General features: G+C 42.6%; 1 protein-coding gene across 1 annotated transcript in view; it reads left to right on the forward strand.

The window, feature by feature from the left end:
* Positions 1-1,628: 1,628 nt before the first annotated feature.
* wdr1 (WD repeat domain 1) overlaps positions 1,629-15,835 on the forward strand; it is a 75,537-nt gene continuing 61,330 nt past the window's right edge. The window contains exons 1-4 of the mRNA XM_055639093.1: positions 1,629-1,912; positions 5,962-6,083; positions 6,171-6,261; positions 11,057-11,204. Coding sequence (XP_055495068.1) covers positions 1,897-1,912; positions 5,962-6,083; positions 6,171-6,261; positions 11,057-11,204 — 377 coding nt within the window. The 5' untranslated portion in view covers positions 1,629-1,896. The remainder of the gene's footprint in view (positions 1,913-5,961; positions 6,084-6,170; positions 6,262-11,056; positions 11,205-15,835) is intronic.

A 15,835-nucleotide genomic window follows, 5' to 3' on the forward strand; every position in this document is an offset into this window, starting at 1 on the left:
GGGGAGAAGGAAGTGCGGGGTCCAGGGCAGTGAGGAGAGATAGTGCGCGGCCCGGGGCAGCGAGGAGAAGGAGTGCGGGGTCCGGGGCAGCGGGGAGAAGGAGTGCTGGGTCCGGGGCAGTGAGGAGAGATAGTGCGCGGCCCGGGGGCAGCGAGGAGAAGGAGTGCGGGGTCCGGGGCGGCGAGGAGAGAGAGTGCGGGGTCCGGGGCGGCGAGGAGAGGGGCATAGGAGGGGGAGGGGGGACATTGTAGTAAGGGGGCAGGCGGGAGAGTGCCGGGGGGGATAAGGCTTAGTGTGTGTGAAGTTGCAGGGAGGTTTACAATGTTTCTTATTTACAATGTTTCTTATTTAATGTCCCTTGTCTAGTCTGAAATAAAGTTCATTATTGGATTAGAAGAAATATAATTGTGTGTGTTATATACATTTATATAATTTTCATGTATGTGTGTTTATAAACATTTTATTCTTTAACAAGAATCAACAGAATTATGAACTAACAGAATTATGAATCTAACCCTATATCACGCACAAAAAGTACCCCCCTGTCAATCACCCTGCGAGTCGAGTCGGTTCCGGTTACTACAAAATCAACTCAAACACTGCTTGTGAGCCATTTAAAAAGAAATGATTTAAAAAACATTAAAAAAGACAATTACCAGAATCACATTTTATTCTTGACAAGAAGTTTGAACTGACAGATTTATGAATCTAACCGACACAAACTGTTGCCCCGCAACATTGATTACACTGCGAGTCGGATCGGGTCAGGTAGGCTCAGGTTGCTAAAATGGGCGTGGAAAAATGCCCATGATCCCCTCCATAGCGTACTACACATCAGTCCATTGCATTTAGCAGGAGTAGCCTATCTTGCTCTGCTATAGGATCTTTGGTCAGAACAGTGTGAAGAGCCAGAGAGATGGCATCCTCTGGAGCAAAATAGACCACTCCTGCTATATGCAATGGGCTGACGTGTAGTACGCAACGGAACGGAACGTCGGCCTTTTTTTCATCCATTTCCGTAATCCGACCCGACCTAACTCGCAGTGTAATCAGCGTTGCAGGGTAACCGTTTGTGTTAATAAATTAAAATTCTGAAAATCAGGAGAAGATTTTTCCCAAATAACTTTTATTTTTACGAGGATGTTTCCGTAACCGGCTTTCGTCTCCGCACTAGTATCCTATGGGATCCTTGTTGCGGAGACAGAAGCCGGTTACTGAAATGGGGCTGGAAATTACCCATGAATCTGCCCATGACCGTACTACGTCTTTTTGTCGAGTGATCTATCTTGCTTGCTATAGAATCTTTGGATCTATTTGCCCTGTATGCAAATTGATGTGAGTCCAGTGAGGCAGGGATGCCGGATGCTGGAGTTCTTCCATATAAGGCAAGGAAGAAACTGCATGAAGACAAAGGTGCAGCAGTCGCCCCACCTCCCCTATACAAACCTGCAAGACACAAACCAGTGTAACACACCTTGAGAGCCAACGTGAAACGCCAGCGCTGAGCACGGCGCCCACCTGACCAACCTGACTAGGGTGCGTGCTGACGTCAGCGCTCGGACGATGGAGGAGGAGGAGGCGGAGGTTGGCGGCGGGGCTGAGGCGCCTCACAGCCGCGGCGCATCGAGCAGCTTTGACTATATATGGTCAAAGCGACGAGGGAGCAGCCGAGCAGCCTGTTTCCGGGTTGGGTTTTTTTTTTGGCGTGTATTCGCCCTCGCTCTGTGAACCCGCGGCGACAGGAGGGCAAGGCAAACGGAACGGAGGACGGGAGAGAGGCGGCGAGCGGCTGTGTGGAGGAGCGACCGTTGCTCGTTGAACGAGTGCGTCGGCGGTGACTCGCGCTTCATCCCTTCAGCTGAGTGAACGGCCCGGCGCGCGCCGGATCTCGCGGCGATGCCTCACGAGCTGAGTGAGTGTTGCCCGGGCGGGGAGCAGGGAGGGTGGCAGAGCAAATGGAGCAAGGCTGTAGCTAACGCTGGCTAGCCCCAGCCCTGCCCTGCCCGTCTTTATGCTAAGTACTCGACGGTACGAGTTGTGCAAATGATGTTTTATTTTTTAATAGGGCCTCGCCCTTATTTCTCTTCGGGGCTTGGTTCCCTTTCTCATTCCTTTATACCTCCCTTCCGCCTCACATCTAACTGGTTAAAACTTGACAATTGCATTCTTGTCATTGCGCTGCGATGCTGCCAATTCTGAAGTAATCATTCAAAAGGGCATGATTTTATTCGATGGGGAATTGGTCAGCGAATTCAGAGTTCATATTCGAATTGCGGAGTTAACAAGTGTCCTTCCCTTTTTTGTGCATTTATGTTATTTTTGCAAACTCGAGAAGAACGTGTCTTACGAGAATAGTTGCAAATTTTACATTATTCATTCGAATAATTTGAGAGCATTTCCTGTACGAGCTCCTAGCGAGTGTTTTTTTTTAAACTTCTATATTGTGCTCAAAGATTGTGCTTGTATTAGAACCACTTAGTCATGGCGACATACAGTATGGTAACTGGCCCTTCGGCCCAACGTCCTTTCGCCCAAAATGTCCCGTCTAAACTAGTCCCATTCGGCCCATATCCTTCCAAACCCTTCACGTACACGTACGTACTTGTCCATATGCATTTTTAAAATATTATTGTACCTGCTTCAACTGCTTTCTCTATCAGCTCGTTCCATATAATAAAAAGCTGCCCCTTGGGTTTTGCTGTATTTGAATGTACATTGTACATACACATTGAATGTACATTGACTTATGAAGTATATATATATATATATATATATATATATATACATTTATATATATATTTCCCTGATAATTAGTTCTAATATTACACCAGAGCCAATGACTGCTTTAAACTGCTGAGTTGTGTTTCCATTCATTAGGGGAGTTAAATTGTGTCCTGTTGCTGAGGTCCTTTTGGATTATTTTTCGACAGTATTCGTTGTCTAAAATATTGCTTCTGTTAGTAGGCTGTAAACATAATTTCCCACAAGTTTAAGTAGTTTATTTGCCATATGAAATTTTGCACAAATATACAAAACTTATGGAGGTTTAATTTAAGTGCCTGAAAGTATGTTCGTTTGCATAGAACATTCATTTTAAAGTGATTAGATTAGATATAATTTAATTGCCACACAACCAAGGTCGGTGTATCTGGTATTTTCTATATCTGTATTTTACAAATGCTCAGCAGAAATGCTAGGTTTGGTCAAAAAATATTTTCCACAGTGGGATCTGACTAAACATATTGTAATTCATATTCCTATCCAATTACTGACCTTATCAGATAACTGCCGTAAATATATGAGATATCAAACGGCTGTTTTAAGTAGAGGTGTAGTCACTGCAAGCTTAGTATATTGGAGTGATGACAGTGGGAAGGTGGAGGAATGATGTGATGGCATGTTTTTAGAACTCTTTAACTAATTCCTTCCCCTTATAATAACAATAATGATGAGCTGGTGATCAAGCTTCCATGTGCATTTTGAAAAGTTGAAAGATTTGATCCAAATGTCATAGTTGGAAGGAAATTCATGTTCATCCACAAAATATGTTTGAGTCTACATATTCTGTAACTTCACCTCATGGATTGGGTTTCACTTAAATCTTGAAAATAAAGATCTGTATTTATGTAGAGAGCATAACCGTAACATTTTAAATTATATTAATTGGTATAATAGATGAAAGCTTGCAAATTCTTACATACCACACACTGAAGAAAGCAACCATTTGCTTTTTTAAGTTTAGTATAGACGCACAGCATGGAAACAGGCCCTTTGGCTTGCACAGTCCACGCTGACCACCAATCACTCTAGTTCTATGTTATCAAACTTTCTCATCGACTACATATTAGACAAGACAAGAGACATTTATTGTCACATGCACCAAGTGGTACAGTGAAATTTGGGGTCGCCATCCGAATAAAAAAAAAAAGAGCAAAACACGATAGTATTTTAACATAAATATCCCCAGTGGAATCAAAGTTTCCTACGGTGAGGGAAGGCCCAAAGTTCAGACATTAGAGGTGATTTTACAGAGACCAATTTACAGAGGTTCCATGCCTTAATGTGGGGGAAACGAGCACCCAGAGGAAACCTACTTGGTCACAGGGAGAACTTACAGATTCCACAGAGACAGCAGCTAAGGTCGGGCTCGAACCCGGGTCAGTGGCAACATTTCTACCAGCTGCTAAAAGGAATGAATGTTGATTGAGACAATTTTTGAATGGTGCCTGAGATGATAGATTTGACTTTGTTTTAACTTCCTGGCTGAAAGATGGCTCATCAAGGAATGCAGTGCACATATTATTGTACCTGAATTATGCCACAAGTTCTGCGCTTGCAGTTCTTGAATGGACCTGAACTCGTTGCTGAGGAGGTTCATTATTTCATTTCGAGAGTAAATTAAAGGGCCAGTCTCACTTGACCGTCATTTGTGCGCCATTTACGTGACCTGGTAGCGTGAGGGTAGCGCGGGAAGGACGCATGGAGGAGTGTGGAGTTGCGCGCGGTAAAGCGCAGCGCTCCAGGATTTTGTTCTGCACAAAATCTTTGCGCGCCTCTGGCTTGTCACGTAAATGACGGCCAAGTGGGACACCCTGGCGCGGTGCAACGTCTTACCCCCAACAGCAGTAGAAGCAGGCAAGCGATCACCGAGCCCGGCCATTGTGGAACCGGATCCGCTCCTACTCCCAAAGCGGGGCCAAGACGATTGGAGATGGACACAAAATGCAGGAGTAACTGGCAGCATCTCTGGAGAGAAGCAATGGGTGACGTTTCAAACTGAAGAAGAGTCTCGACCCGAAACATCATCCATTCCTTCTCTCCAGAGATACTGCTGGTCCCGCTGAGTACCTCCTGCATTTTGTGTCTATCTTAAAATAACGTCACGCGCTCCAGACAGTTGTGTGGTCGCATGATGACGCGAGCGACTGTCGCGCGTCAGTGACTACCGGCCGGTCGCGTAAATGACGGCCAAGTGGGACAGGCCTTTAAGGAAACCAGTCATAACAAGTTAAGACCTGAGCTTGCATAATTCAAGAACTTCCACCCAAATCAATAATGAATGGTGGAATCTGTTTGTGCAACAGCCTTGTATTGTTGGTGTTGCAATAGTTCACAGAATGAGGTGTGTAAATATATAAATAAATTGGGGGGGGGGAGACAATAAATAAATGGCCGAAAACCCTTCAGTGTTGACTAAGAAGGAATGTTTCCAAAGCTAGCGGGCAAACATTTCCACAACAAGAATGGTGAAAGAAATAATTAGGGTTTTTGTATGGTATATTTGAATGATGTTGCTTGTTATAATACTGCTGCCCCTATTGTTCCTGTATAATTTACTTAATTACTTGTGCTCAGAATATTTTTGTATTTTAAATTGAGCTGAATTTGATTACTAAATAGCTGGAAGAAATATGTACCCGAGTAAAGAATTTTTTAAATGGGCTCTCGCATTGTCCAGGGATTTTGTGCGCCTTAGTCGTTATAGACATTTAAGATACTTAAATCCCTGTCCCATGGTACGAGTTCATTCCACGAGTTCTTCCTAGTTTGCCCTGATTCATCATGTTGAAAAATCTTCACGAGTCTTCCCGTGCTTACCTGCCGTTAGCAAGTCTTCCTGAGTACTTGCCATTAGCGTTAAGAAACGTCCCCGAGCTCCGACGTACCCGCTACGTTCATTCTCCGTGCTTACCACGAGTTTGATTATTTTAAACTCGGGAGAGCTCTTGGAATGAATTCACACCGTGGGACAGGGCTATTAACTTGGACTAGCTAATGTCAATATTTTTATTTCTCATTTGAAGATGACATTGATGTGTGAATAAAATTATCATAGCTTCACAATGTTCGCCAAATTTATAATCTAATGGAACCATGAATTTAATATCTTGTAAAGTGCTGAATTGCAAGTTGCTGTTTAATTTTCATTCTCACTTTAATCTCTTTCTTGCTTTTCAACAGGCAAAGTATTTGCATGCCTCCCGCAAGTGGAAAGGGGTGTTTCAAAAGTCATTGGAGGTGATCCTAAAGGAATCAACTTTCTTTACACCAATAACAAAAGTGTCGTCATAAGAAACATTGATGTAATGCATATTTTATTTTGCTAACTTCAATTTACATACATTTTTTGAAATGGAACATTTGTTTTTAAAAGCCTTTTCTATTTTCAGAATCCAGGGATTGCAGATATATACACTGAGCATGCTCACAAGGTTCAGGTTGCCCAATATGCACCCAGTGGCTATTACATTGCATCCGGAGGTATGTCAATTATATTTTTGTCCCTTATTGCTTAACTATTCCCTGATAAGCATTTCATTGTCCAGTTTACAATATTTGATGCCATATGAAATGCTTCTGTTTGGACACATTTGGAGGAGTTGGAAGAGTGGTGGAATTAAATTAAAACAATTAAGGTTATTAAAAACACATTAATCTGATTAATTGAGATAATATATTTTATTCCCTAAACTTGCTTTTTAAATATGCACGCACCTCTCTTACATCTGCTGCCTTCCTGACACATGCTGGCTGAAATGCACAGGTATAAAGTCTATAATATGCTGCTTTATATTCTTCACTAACTAGTCACTACTACTTTCTGAATTCGTGCTTGACTAATCTTCTGGAATTTTTTGAGAATGTAACTAAGAAAATGAACAAGGGTGAGCCAGTGGATGTGGTGTACCTGGATTTTCATAAAGCCTTTGATAAGGTCCCATATATGAGATTAGTGGGCAAAATTAGAGTACATGGTATTAGGGGTAGGGTACTAACATGGATATAAAATTGGTTGGCAGACAGGAAACAGAGTAGGGATTAACGGGTCCCTTTCAGAATGGCAGGCAGTGACTAGTGGGGCACCGCAAGGCTCGGTGCTGGGACTGCAGCTATTTACAATATACATTAATGATTTAGATGGAGGGATTAAAAGTAATATAAGCAAATTTGCAGATGACACAACGCTGGGTGGCAGTGTGAACTGTGAGGAGGATGCAATGAGAATGCAGGGTGACTTGGACAGGTTCTGTGATTGGACAGATGCAGTTTAATATGCACAAATGTGAGGTTATCCACTTTGGTGACAAAAACAGGAAGGTAGATTATTATCTGAATGGTGTCAAGTTGGGAAAAGAGAAAGTACAATGAGATCTGGGGGTCCTTCTTCATCAGTCACTGAAAATAAGCATGCAGGTACACCAGGCAGTGAAGAAAGCTAATGGTATGTTGGCCTTCATAACAAGGTTCACGAGGTTAATTCCCGGGATGGGGGAAATGTCGTATGTTGATAGAATGCAGCAATTGGGCTTGAATACACTGGAATTTAGAAGGAAGAGAGGGGATCTTATTGAAGCATATAAGATTATTAAGGGATTGAACACGCTAGAGGCAGAAAACATGTTCCCAATATTGGGGGAGCCCAGAGCCAGGGATTGCAGTTTAAGAATAAGGGGTAGGCCATTTAGAACGGAGATGAGGAAAAACTGTTTCACCAAGAGTTGCGAATCTGTGGAATTCTCTGCCTCAGAAGGCAGTGGAGGCCAATTCTCTGGTTGCTTTCAAGAGAGAATTAGATAGAGCTCTTAAAGATAGCGGAGCCGAGGGATATGGGGAGAAGGCAGAAACGGGGTACTGATTGTGGATGATCAGTCATGAATGGTGAACTTGGCGGTGAACTTACCATTCACAGTGAATGGCGGTGCTTCCTCAAAGGTCTGAATGGCCAACTCCTATACCTATTGTTTATTGTTATTCGTAGAAGCAGTAGCACAGTTTGAAGGTCTAATACAATTGTATCCCCTTTTTATTGATACTGAATAAGTTGCTTATGGTATCAAGAATGTAGATTTCCTTGTGTGTATGTAGCAAAGTGTTGCACATTGTAACGCTGTCTTGAGTTCCCTATCTGTCTTTGCCATGATTTAGACAGCAACCACTTCCTTAGTTTAAAAACTGACTTGCTGGAAATTGGCCACTCCTGCTTTTCACTACTATTATGTGCTCTAGAAACACTTGGATTCCTCTCTAACTACCGTTCTCATTTCTTGTGTGTTCTTTTGCCCATTATTATTAACTTTCACAGCTTGCAATATTTAACCTAGTTCTCTTTTAGTTTCTGCTTATTTTTTTTGTTCTATTGCCTTTCTTTTATCTAGGAAACATTTGCTTTGATTCCCTTTGTGGAATTTCACCTAGCCTGTCTGAGATATCTCTTTTAAAGGTCATTCATTGCTACATTCATGTCTTGTTCAAAAAAATTGACTATCCTTTCCAGATGTTTTTCTCATCTATTGAGTTAAGTTCTAGTAATCTGAACTTCCAGTTAAATTGTAATTTAAAAATTTCCTTTCCTCTTTACAATGTTAGTCAAAATCTTTTTATGATTTGGAGCTCCCACTTGGCCTATCTAATTCCTCAGAAACACATTAATCGATGCTCTTCTTTGAGGTTGACACCCTATTGATCTATGTGAATATCACAAAGTGCTTCCTTTCTTTGCCAGTTTTCATATCTCAAGTGTTATGACAGTTTGGGTAGTGGCAATTCTTTACCTAAAGATCTGTGGTATGGAATAAAATTCACCCTCTTTGAATTCGTGGAAGGAAGAAAATAAATTAGTACAATTTTTCTTCGCTTGTGTTTCTTTAAGTATACAAAGATGACATGCCATCAAGTTGTGGAAAAATGAAATGTGGCCCATTTCTATCCCCATTACATAGGGTATCCCTGTGTCACAATCAGCATTTTGGTGTTACCCTTGCTAATCACAGTCTCTCTGAGTATACATTGGAAATTGCTACCTCGGTTGCAGTGATGGTGCTAAAAGATCTTGAAATTAAGCCTTACCTCAGTTGATTCGTAAGGAAGCAAATGTTGGATAATATGTGTTGCTCATAAAATAGGGCTATGCTTGATAGATGTATATATTGAAAAGAGAGTGGTGTTTTTGATTTGCTAAATACCTTCTGAATAAATTAGAGTATCTATCCTTATCTGTAGACCACCAGGGGCGCCTCAATGACCACCAGGGGCGCTGGGGAGATGGCCAGTCCTGCCAACAGTCGTTTTTTTCAACTTTTTGTTATTTTTAGCATCTGTTTAAAGTTTGTTTTTATGTTCTTCGGTTTGTTTAATGTGGTGGTGGTGGGGGGGGGGGGGGGAATCGGGGGGGGGGGGGGGGGGGGGGGGGGGGGGGGGGGGGGGGGGGGGGGGGGGGGGACCTTCTTTTCAAGTCCTTACCTTCCCAGAGATGTGATCATTTTTCGGATTACATTCTCCGGGCTCTGCGGCCTACCATCGCTAAGGCTGGGCGCCGCCTTGGACTGTCGTGAGCCCCACCGCGGGGCGTGGACTGAACTTCGGAGCGGATCTCTTGCCTGGGATCGCTCCCACCGCGACCATCATGGACTTGCCACAAGGGCTCGCAGTCTCGGGAAAGGCTGAGTCGGGAGCTCCAACGCCGCAGAAGGTTCGCCCAGCCCCGACGCGAGGTTCGATCGCCCGATGCGGGGAACCGACACAACCCCCCCGATGCGGGATTTGAATGCCTCGACGTGGAGGGCCTGAATGCCGCCGGCTATGGGAGTTAAGATTGTCCCGTTAACGGCGGGCTCGAGGCCCCCGACTGAGGAAGAACAAAGGAAGAGACTTGAAGTTTATTTTGCCTTCCATCACAGTGAGGAATATGTCGGAGTCACTGTGGTGGATGTTCATGTTAAATGTGTTTTTGAGTCTGTTGCTTTTAATTGTATGACTGACCTGACCAGTGAAGTTCCTCATATATTGCAAAACATATGTGGCAAATAAAATCTGATTCTGATTAAGATGAAAGATCAGAAAGGTTTAATCACAGGCCAGTTACAGATGAGTATAACCCTTTGATTCCTACTTCGTTACTGAAGATTGTGGCCCCTGTTAACATCCACGTATAAAGGGTTTTTAGTCTGTTTGGGTCTGTTTCATCATCTCTCTGTGTGAAGTACTTCCCAAAAATTTGAAATGTACTAATGTAAAATCTCTACATTTTCCTCTGAAAATGCTCTGGATTAAATTAAAAAAATCTGCATTCTGCATCTGCATTCTGAATCTGCATTCAGACAATAGGTGCAGGAGTAGGCCATTCAGCCCTTCGAGCCAGCACTGCCATTCACTGTGATCATGGCTGATCATCCACAATCAGTTCCTGCCTCCCCCCCCCCTTTTCCTTGACTCCGCTATCTTTAAGAACTCTATCTAGAAAGCATCCAGAGAATTGGCCTCCACTGCCTTCTGAGGCAGAATTCCACAGATTCACAACTCTCTGGGTGAAAAGGTTTTTCATCATCTCCGTTCTAAATGGGTGACCCCTTATTCTTAAACTGTGGTCCCTTGTTCTGGACTCCCACAACATTGGGAACATGTTTCCTGCCTCTAGCGTGTCTAATTCCTTGATAATCTTGTATGTTTCAATAAGATCCCCTCTCATATTTCTAAATTCCAGTGTTACAAGCGGAGTCTCTCCATTCTATCAACATATGACAGTCCCGCCATCCCGGGAATTAACCTCGTGAACCTATGTTGCACTCCCTCAATATCAAGAATGTCCTTCCTCAAATTTGGAGACCAAAACTGCACATAACACTCCAGGTGTGGTCTCCCTAGGGCCCTCCACAACTGCAGAAGGACCTCTTTGCTCCTATATTCAACTCCTCTTGTCATGAAGGCCAACATGCCATTTAACTGTTTCATTCGCTTACCTATCATACAGATCCTTCCAGTGTCCTTTTTTAAAGCAGAAAAGTGTAGACTTCCACAGCCTTTCCTTTGAAATTGCCCCTTAAACCCTGCAATCAGGCTAATGGTTTCCTTTGTGTATACTTTATTGCCTTGATCAGCAACATTCACCAAGTGAGGCAACGAGATCTGATATTATCATCATATTATGTTTAAAAATTATTTTTTTAAAACTATTGTTACTATTTTTAAACTGATTATTATTGTTTGGGGCACAAAATATTAAGCCAGAATGCTTTTTCTCTGCCTAAAGTTAGGAATTTTGTTTTTTGTATTATGACAGATGTTACTGGCAAGGTTCGAATTTGGGATACTACCCGGAAAGAACATTTAATGATACATGAATATCAACCAATTTCTGGAATAATCAAAGATATTTGTTGGTCTAATGATAATCAAAAGATTGCAGTTGCTGGAGAAGGCAAAAGCACGTAAGTTTTCAAGAATGGGCAGTATTCATTGTAGATACATTATATAATTGAATAACTACAAATTAATGCTACTTTAGTGGCAATAGGATGTATCAAACTACATGTTAAAAATGGGAGGGGGATTTGAAGTGCTGAGCCACCGGGAGATCAGGTTGGATAGTGCGAACTGAGCGGAGGTGTTGGGCGAAACGATCGCCGAGCCTGTGCTTGGTCTCGCCGATGTAGAGAAGTTGGCACCAAGCACAGCGGATGCAGTAGATGAGGTTGGAGCAGATGCAGGTGAACCTCTGCCTCGCCTGCAAAGACTGCTTGGGTCCTTGGATGTCCTCATTCTTCACGGAACGGGGGTTCCCCTCTTCAATTATTGATGAGGCTCTCACCAGGGTCGTCTCTATCCCGCAGCTCTGCACTTACTCCCCATCCCCTTACTCGTAACAAGGATAGTGTCCTCCTTGTCCTCACTTTCCACCCCATCAGCCGTTGCATACAACATATAATCCTCTGACAATTTCACCACCTCCAACCACTGGCCACATCTTCCCATCTCCTCCCCTTTCTGCTTTCTGCAGAGACCATTCCCTCCGTAACTCCCTGGTCAATTTAGCCCTTCCCACCCAAACCACCCCCTCCCTTGGTACTTTCCCTTGCAACCGCAGGAAATGCAAAACTTGTCGCTTTACCTCCACCCTCGACTCGATCCAAGGACCCAAGCAGTCTTTCAGAGGTGAGGCAGAGGTTCACCTGCACTTCCCCCAACCTCATCCACTGTATCTGCTGTTCTAGGTGCCTACTTTTCTACATTGCGAGACCAAGCACAGGCTTCGCCCAACACCTCCACTCAGTTCACACTAACCAACCTGATCTCCCGGTGGCTTAGCTCTTCAACTCTCCCTCCTATTCTGAATCTGACCTTTCTGTCCTGGGCCTCCTCCATTTTTTGCTTAGGTAGTTTACACCCCAGTGGTATGACCATTGACTTCTCTAATTTCAGATAGTCCTTGCTTTCTCCCTCCTTCCCCTCCCCCATCCCAGCTCTCCCACAAGCCTACTGTCTCCGCATCTTCCTTTCTTTTTCCCGCCTCTCCTGACATCAGTCTGAAGAAGGGTCTTGACCCATAATGTCGCCTATTCCTCCTCCAATTAGATGCTGCCTCACCCGCTGAGTTTCTCCAGCATTTTTTTGTCTAACTTCGATTTTTCCAGCATCTGCAGTTCTTTCTTAAACATCTGCGTTTGGTTAATTTCATTACGAAATTAGTCACTTGGGTACTTTCATATTTAAGCTGAGTTTGGTTATTTGAATAATAAATAATCTTATTAATTTGTTAGATTCCCACTAATCATCTGGCAATTGTATTTTAACTTCTTGGGGGAATTGAATGTGCAAAGTTTAAGTTTCTTAACATAAATTTCATGCAGAAATTGAAAATTTATTATATTAAAAGATTTGTGATCTTTACATGTTCTAAGTGGTCGCAGGGTGCTGTTTTTAGCCTGAAGGTATTTACATGAATTAATCGGTCTTGCATTGAAGGCATGACTATCTTATTTCTGTATTCAAGCACAATGTCTCAGCTTTGTTTACATTTCTCACTGTTGGATCATCATCATAGTGCATGATCATAGTGACATTGCTGTACAATCAAAGAAGGAAGAATGACCTGTGATAACTTAATGGAAACCTTTTTTCAAAGATTTTCCAAAAGTAGATAATTTGATATTGAACATGGAAGATGGATCAAGATGCTCACTGAAAGTAGCAGCATTTGAAGAGTCCCGAGTAGGATCAGATCAGAAACATGAAAGGTCAATGGAAAGCATTCCATCCAAAATATGAGTTGGAGGCAGTTAAAGGTTATCTGGAGAAAGGCATAATTCAGGAATCCTGAGTTTAGTCGGACAGTAGTTGTCTAATTGTTGGTAAGGTAGGGCATAAAGCAGATTTGAGCTTGGATGAAATCAAACTGAATTTCAGAAGGAAACCGTATAATGTTATCAACTAAAGCCATATCAGAAAAATACACTTGCCCAAATATCAGAATGCTCAAAGTGATTGCTACTATATAGAAATTACTTGCGCAGAAGTAAATGTGTTAGATTTTCTAGTCCCTGCACAGGCTGAAATGACATGTAACCAAACTAGAAATTATATATTCCATGGTACTCGCTTTTTATGGAAAATAAATTTGGATTGCCTTGATAATCAAGATGTCCCAAAAATCAAGCTGTATGATCAGTTTTGTGGTGCTAAAGAATGAAAGTCGACACATGTCCCCTGGTACCTGGATGAAATTATAATTGGGAGTAAAGAAGGCCCAAAGAGCATCTTGTAAGTGGGACAGTAAAGATTTAATAAGATTTAAGTGCTTAAAGCAGCTAATGTTTAAAAAGATGTATTGTGACTAAAGCTCTAAATTGAGAGTTGGCTGTGATAATAATGGCTGTTGGTACACAAAATTGCTGGAGAAACTCAGCGGGTGCAGCAGCATCTATGGAGCGAAGGAAATAGGCGACGTTTCGGGCCAAAACCCGAAACTTGAGGGTTTTGGCCCGAAACGTCGCCTATTTCCTTCGCTCCATAGATGCTGCTGCACCCGCTGAGTTTCTCCAGCAATTTTGTGTACCTTCGATTTTCCAGCATCTGCAGTTCCTTCTTGAACAACATAATAATGGCTGTGTTGCTTTTGATCTGTTAAAGTACATCATAGATTTGTCATTTGGAAAATGGAAAACTGAGAACTATGGCACATTTAGCTGAACTATCAAAAATGTGGAAATTGCTGGATGCCATAAAAATTGTGATGTCTGAGCTTTTGAAATATTAGTATGCGGGCAGAATTGACTAGTTGTATGCAAAAGAAGACTGTATCTGAAATATGCCGAGTGTTTATTTGAGAGTGTAACTGGCAGGGTAGATGAGGTTGCTGGGAACCAATGGATGTTATCTGAAATATTTTAGATGCAAATTGTGGACATGTCACAGAATTAAGATTCAATGCCTTAGGATTGTGGTAAGCATGGGTTAAGTGACAATGGAAAAGAAAGAAAGAAGGAAATTTATATTTCAAATGTAAAATAGTTGCTAAACATGCTTAAATCTTGGGGGGTGTTTGAGGGAGATTGAGGACAATGTACCTGAGCATAAATTTTTCAAGTTTCACGACATAACAAATGAAGACGTAAAAGTAATTGCTGGAAAACTGTATTAAAGTACCACGTCAGCTTCGTCGCAGAGCAGACCAGTTCAGGGTTATGAAAGTAGATGAAGTATTGTAATGTAGGATTTTGTTAATTGACCATTTTTATTGATCACCAGAACAAGTGCAGACCTGTTGAATCTGCTCCCCAATGCAAGAGTGATCCCAGGAATTAGTAGGTTAACATAGAATGAGCGTTTGACGGCACTGGGCCTGTACTCTTTGTTTCCCCCAACACAACCAGTTTCCCCCAATGCAATATTCCACCAGCGCAATATTCCATCACACGTGCATAGCCCCCAACTGTGCAGGGGCAGCTCATTTCTCCCCATCCCCCAGCACTCTCTCCTCCTCTTTACCCTCCCTCTTCAGTCCCTGGGGAGGGGTGAGAGAGTAGACGTGACCTCCATAGCCTTCTGGCAAAGAATTCCGCAGATTCACCATCCTCTGACTAAAGAAATTCCTCCTCTCCTTCCTAAAAGAACATTATTTAATTCTGCTATGACCGCTTATCCTAGGTTTTCCTACTAATGGAAACGTCCTCTCCACATCAACGCTAGCCAAACCTTTCACTATTCTGTATATTTCAACGAAGTCCCCCCTCATTGTTCTAAACTCCAAAGAGTACATGCCCAGTGCCGTCAAACGCTCAGCGTATGTTAACCTACTAATTCCTGGGATCACTCTTGTAAATTTCCTTTTAACTTTTTGGCAGCTGCTCTCCCAAGACGCTTTGCGCCTCCAATTTCTGGATTCTCTCCCCATTTAGAAAAATCTTGTATGCCTTTATTCCTGCTACTAAAATGCATGACTCCACACTTTGCTACACTACATTTCATCTGCCACTTCTCTTCCCACTCTCCCTTCCTGTCCAAGTCCTTCTGCAGAGTCCCTGCTTTCTCTACACTACCTGCCCCTCCAACTATTTTTGTATCATCCACAAGGCCCTCAATCTTTTCATCCAAATCATTAATATACAACATGGAGAACAGCGGCCTCAGCACCGATCCCAGCGGAACTTCACTAGTCACTGGCAGCCAACCCTTTATTGCCATTCTTTGCCTTCTGCTATCCAGCCAATTGCTGTCCATGCTAATATTTTCCCTTTGATACCATGTGCTCTCATTTTCCTTAGCAGCCTCTCATGTGGCACCTTATCAAAGGTTTTCTGAAAATCCAGGTAAACAATGTCTATGACTCTTCTTTGTCTGTCCTGCTATTTACTTCATTAAAGTTAAGAAGGCAATGTTGCAAACTGAAGATTTAACAGGGTGAATGTTGAGGCTTTCTTTATCTGAAGATTGGATAACTAAGGATATTAGCCATGAGGGGAGGGAGTTGTTTGTCAGTTGGAATTGAAATAACGTTTCTTCAGTCAGATTTGTGGTTATAAACATCCTTGCTGGTAGATAGAGAATAGGAACTGAAGCTTGG

This window comes from Leucoraja erinacea, chromosome 1 (assembly GCF_028641065.1).
Source record: "Leucoraja erinacea ecotype New England chromosome 1, Leri_hhj_1, whole genome shotgun sequence".
Lineage (NCBI taxonomy): Eukaryota > Metazoa > Chordata > Chondrichthyes > Rajiformes > Rajidae > Leucoraja > Leucoraja erinaceus.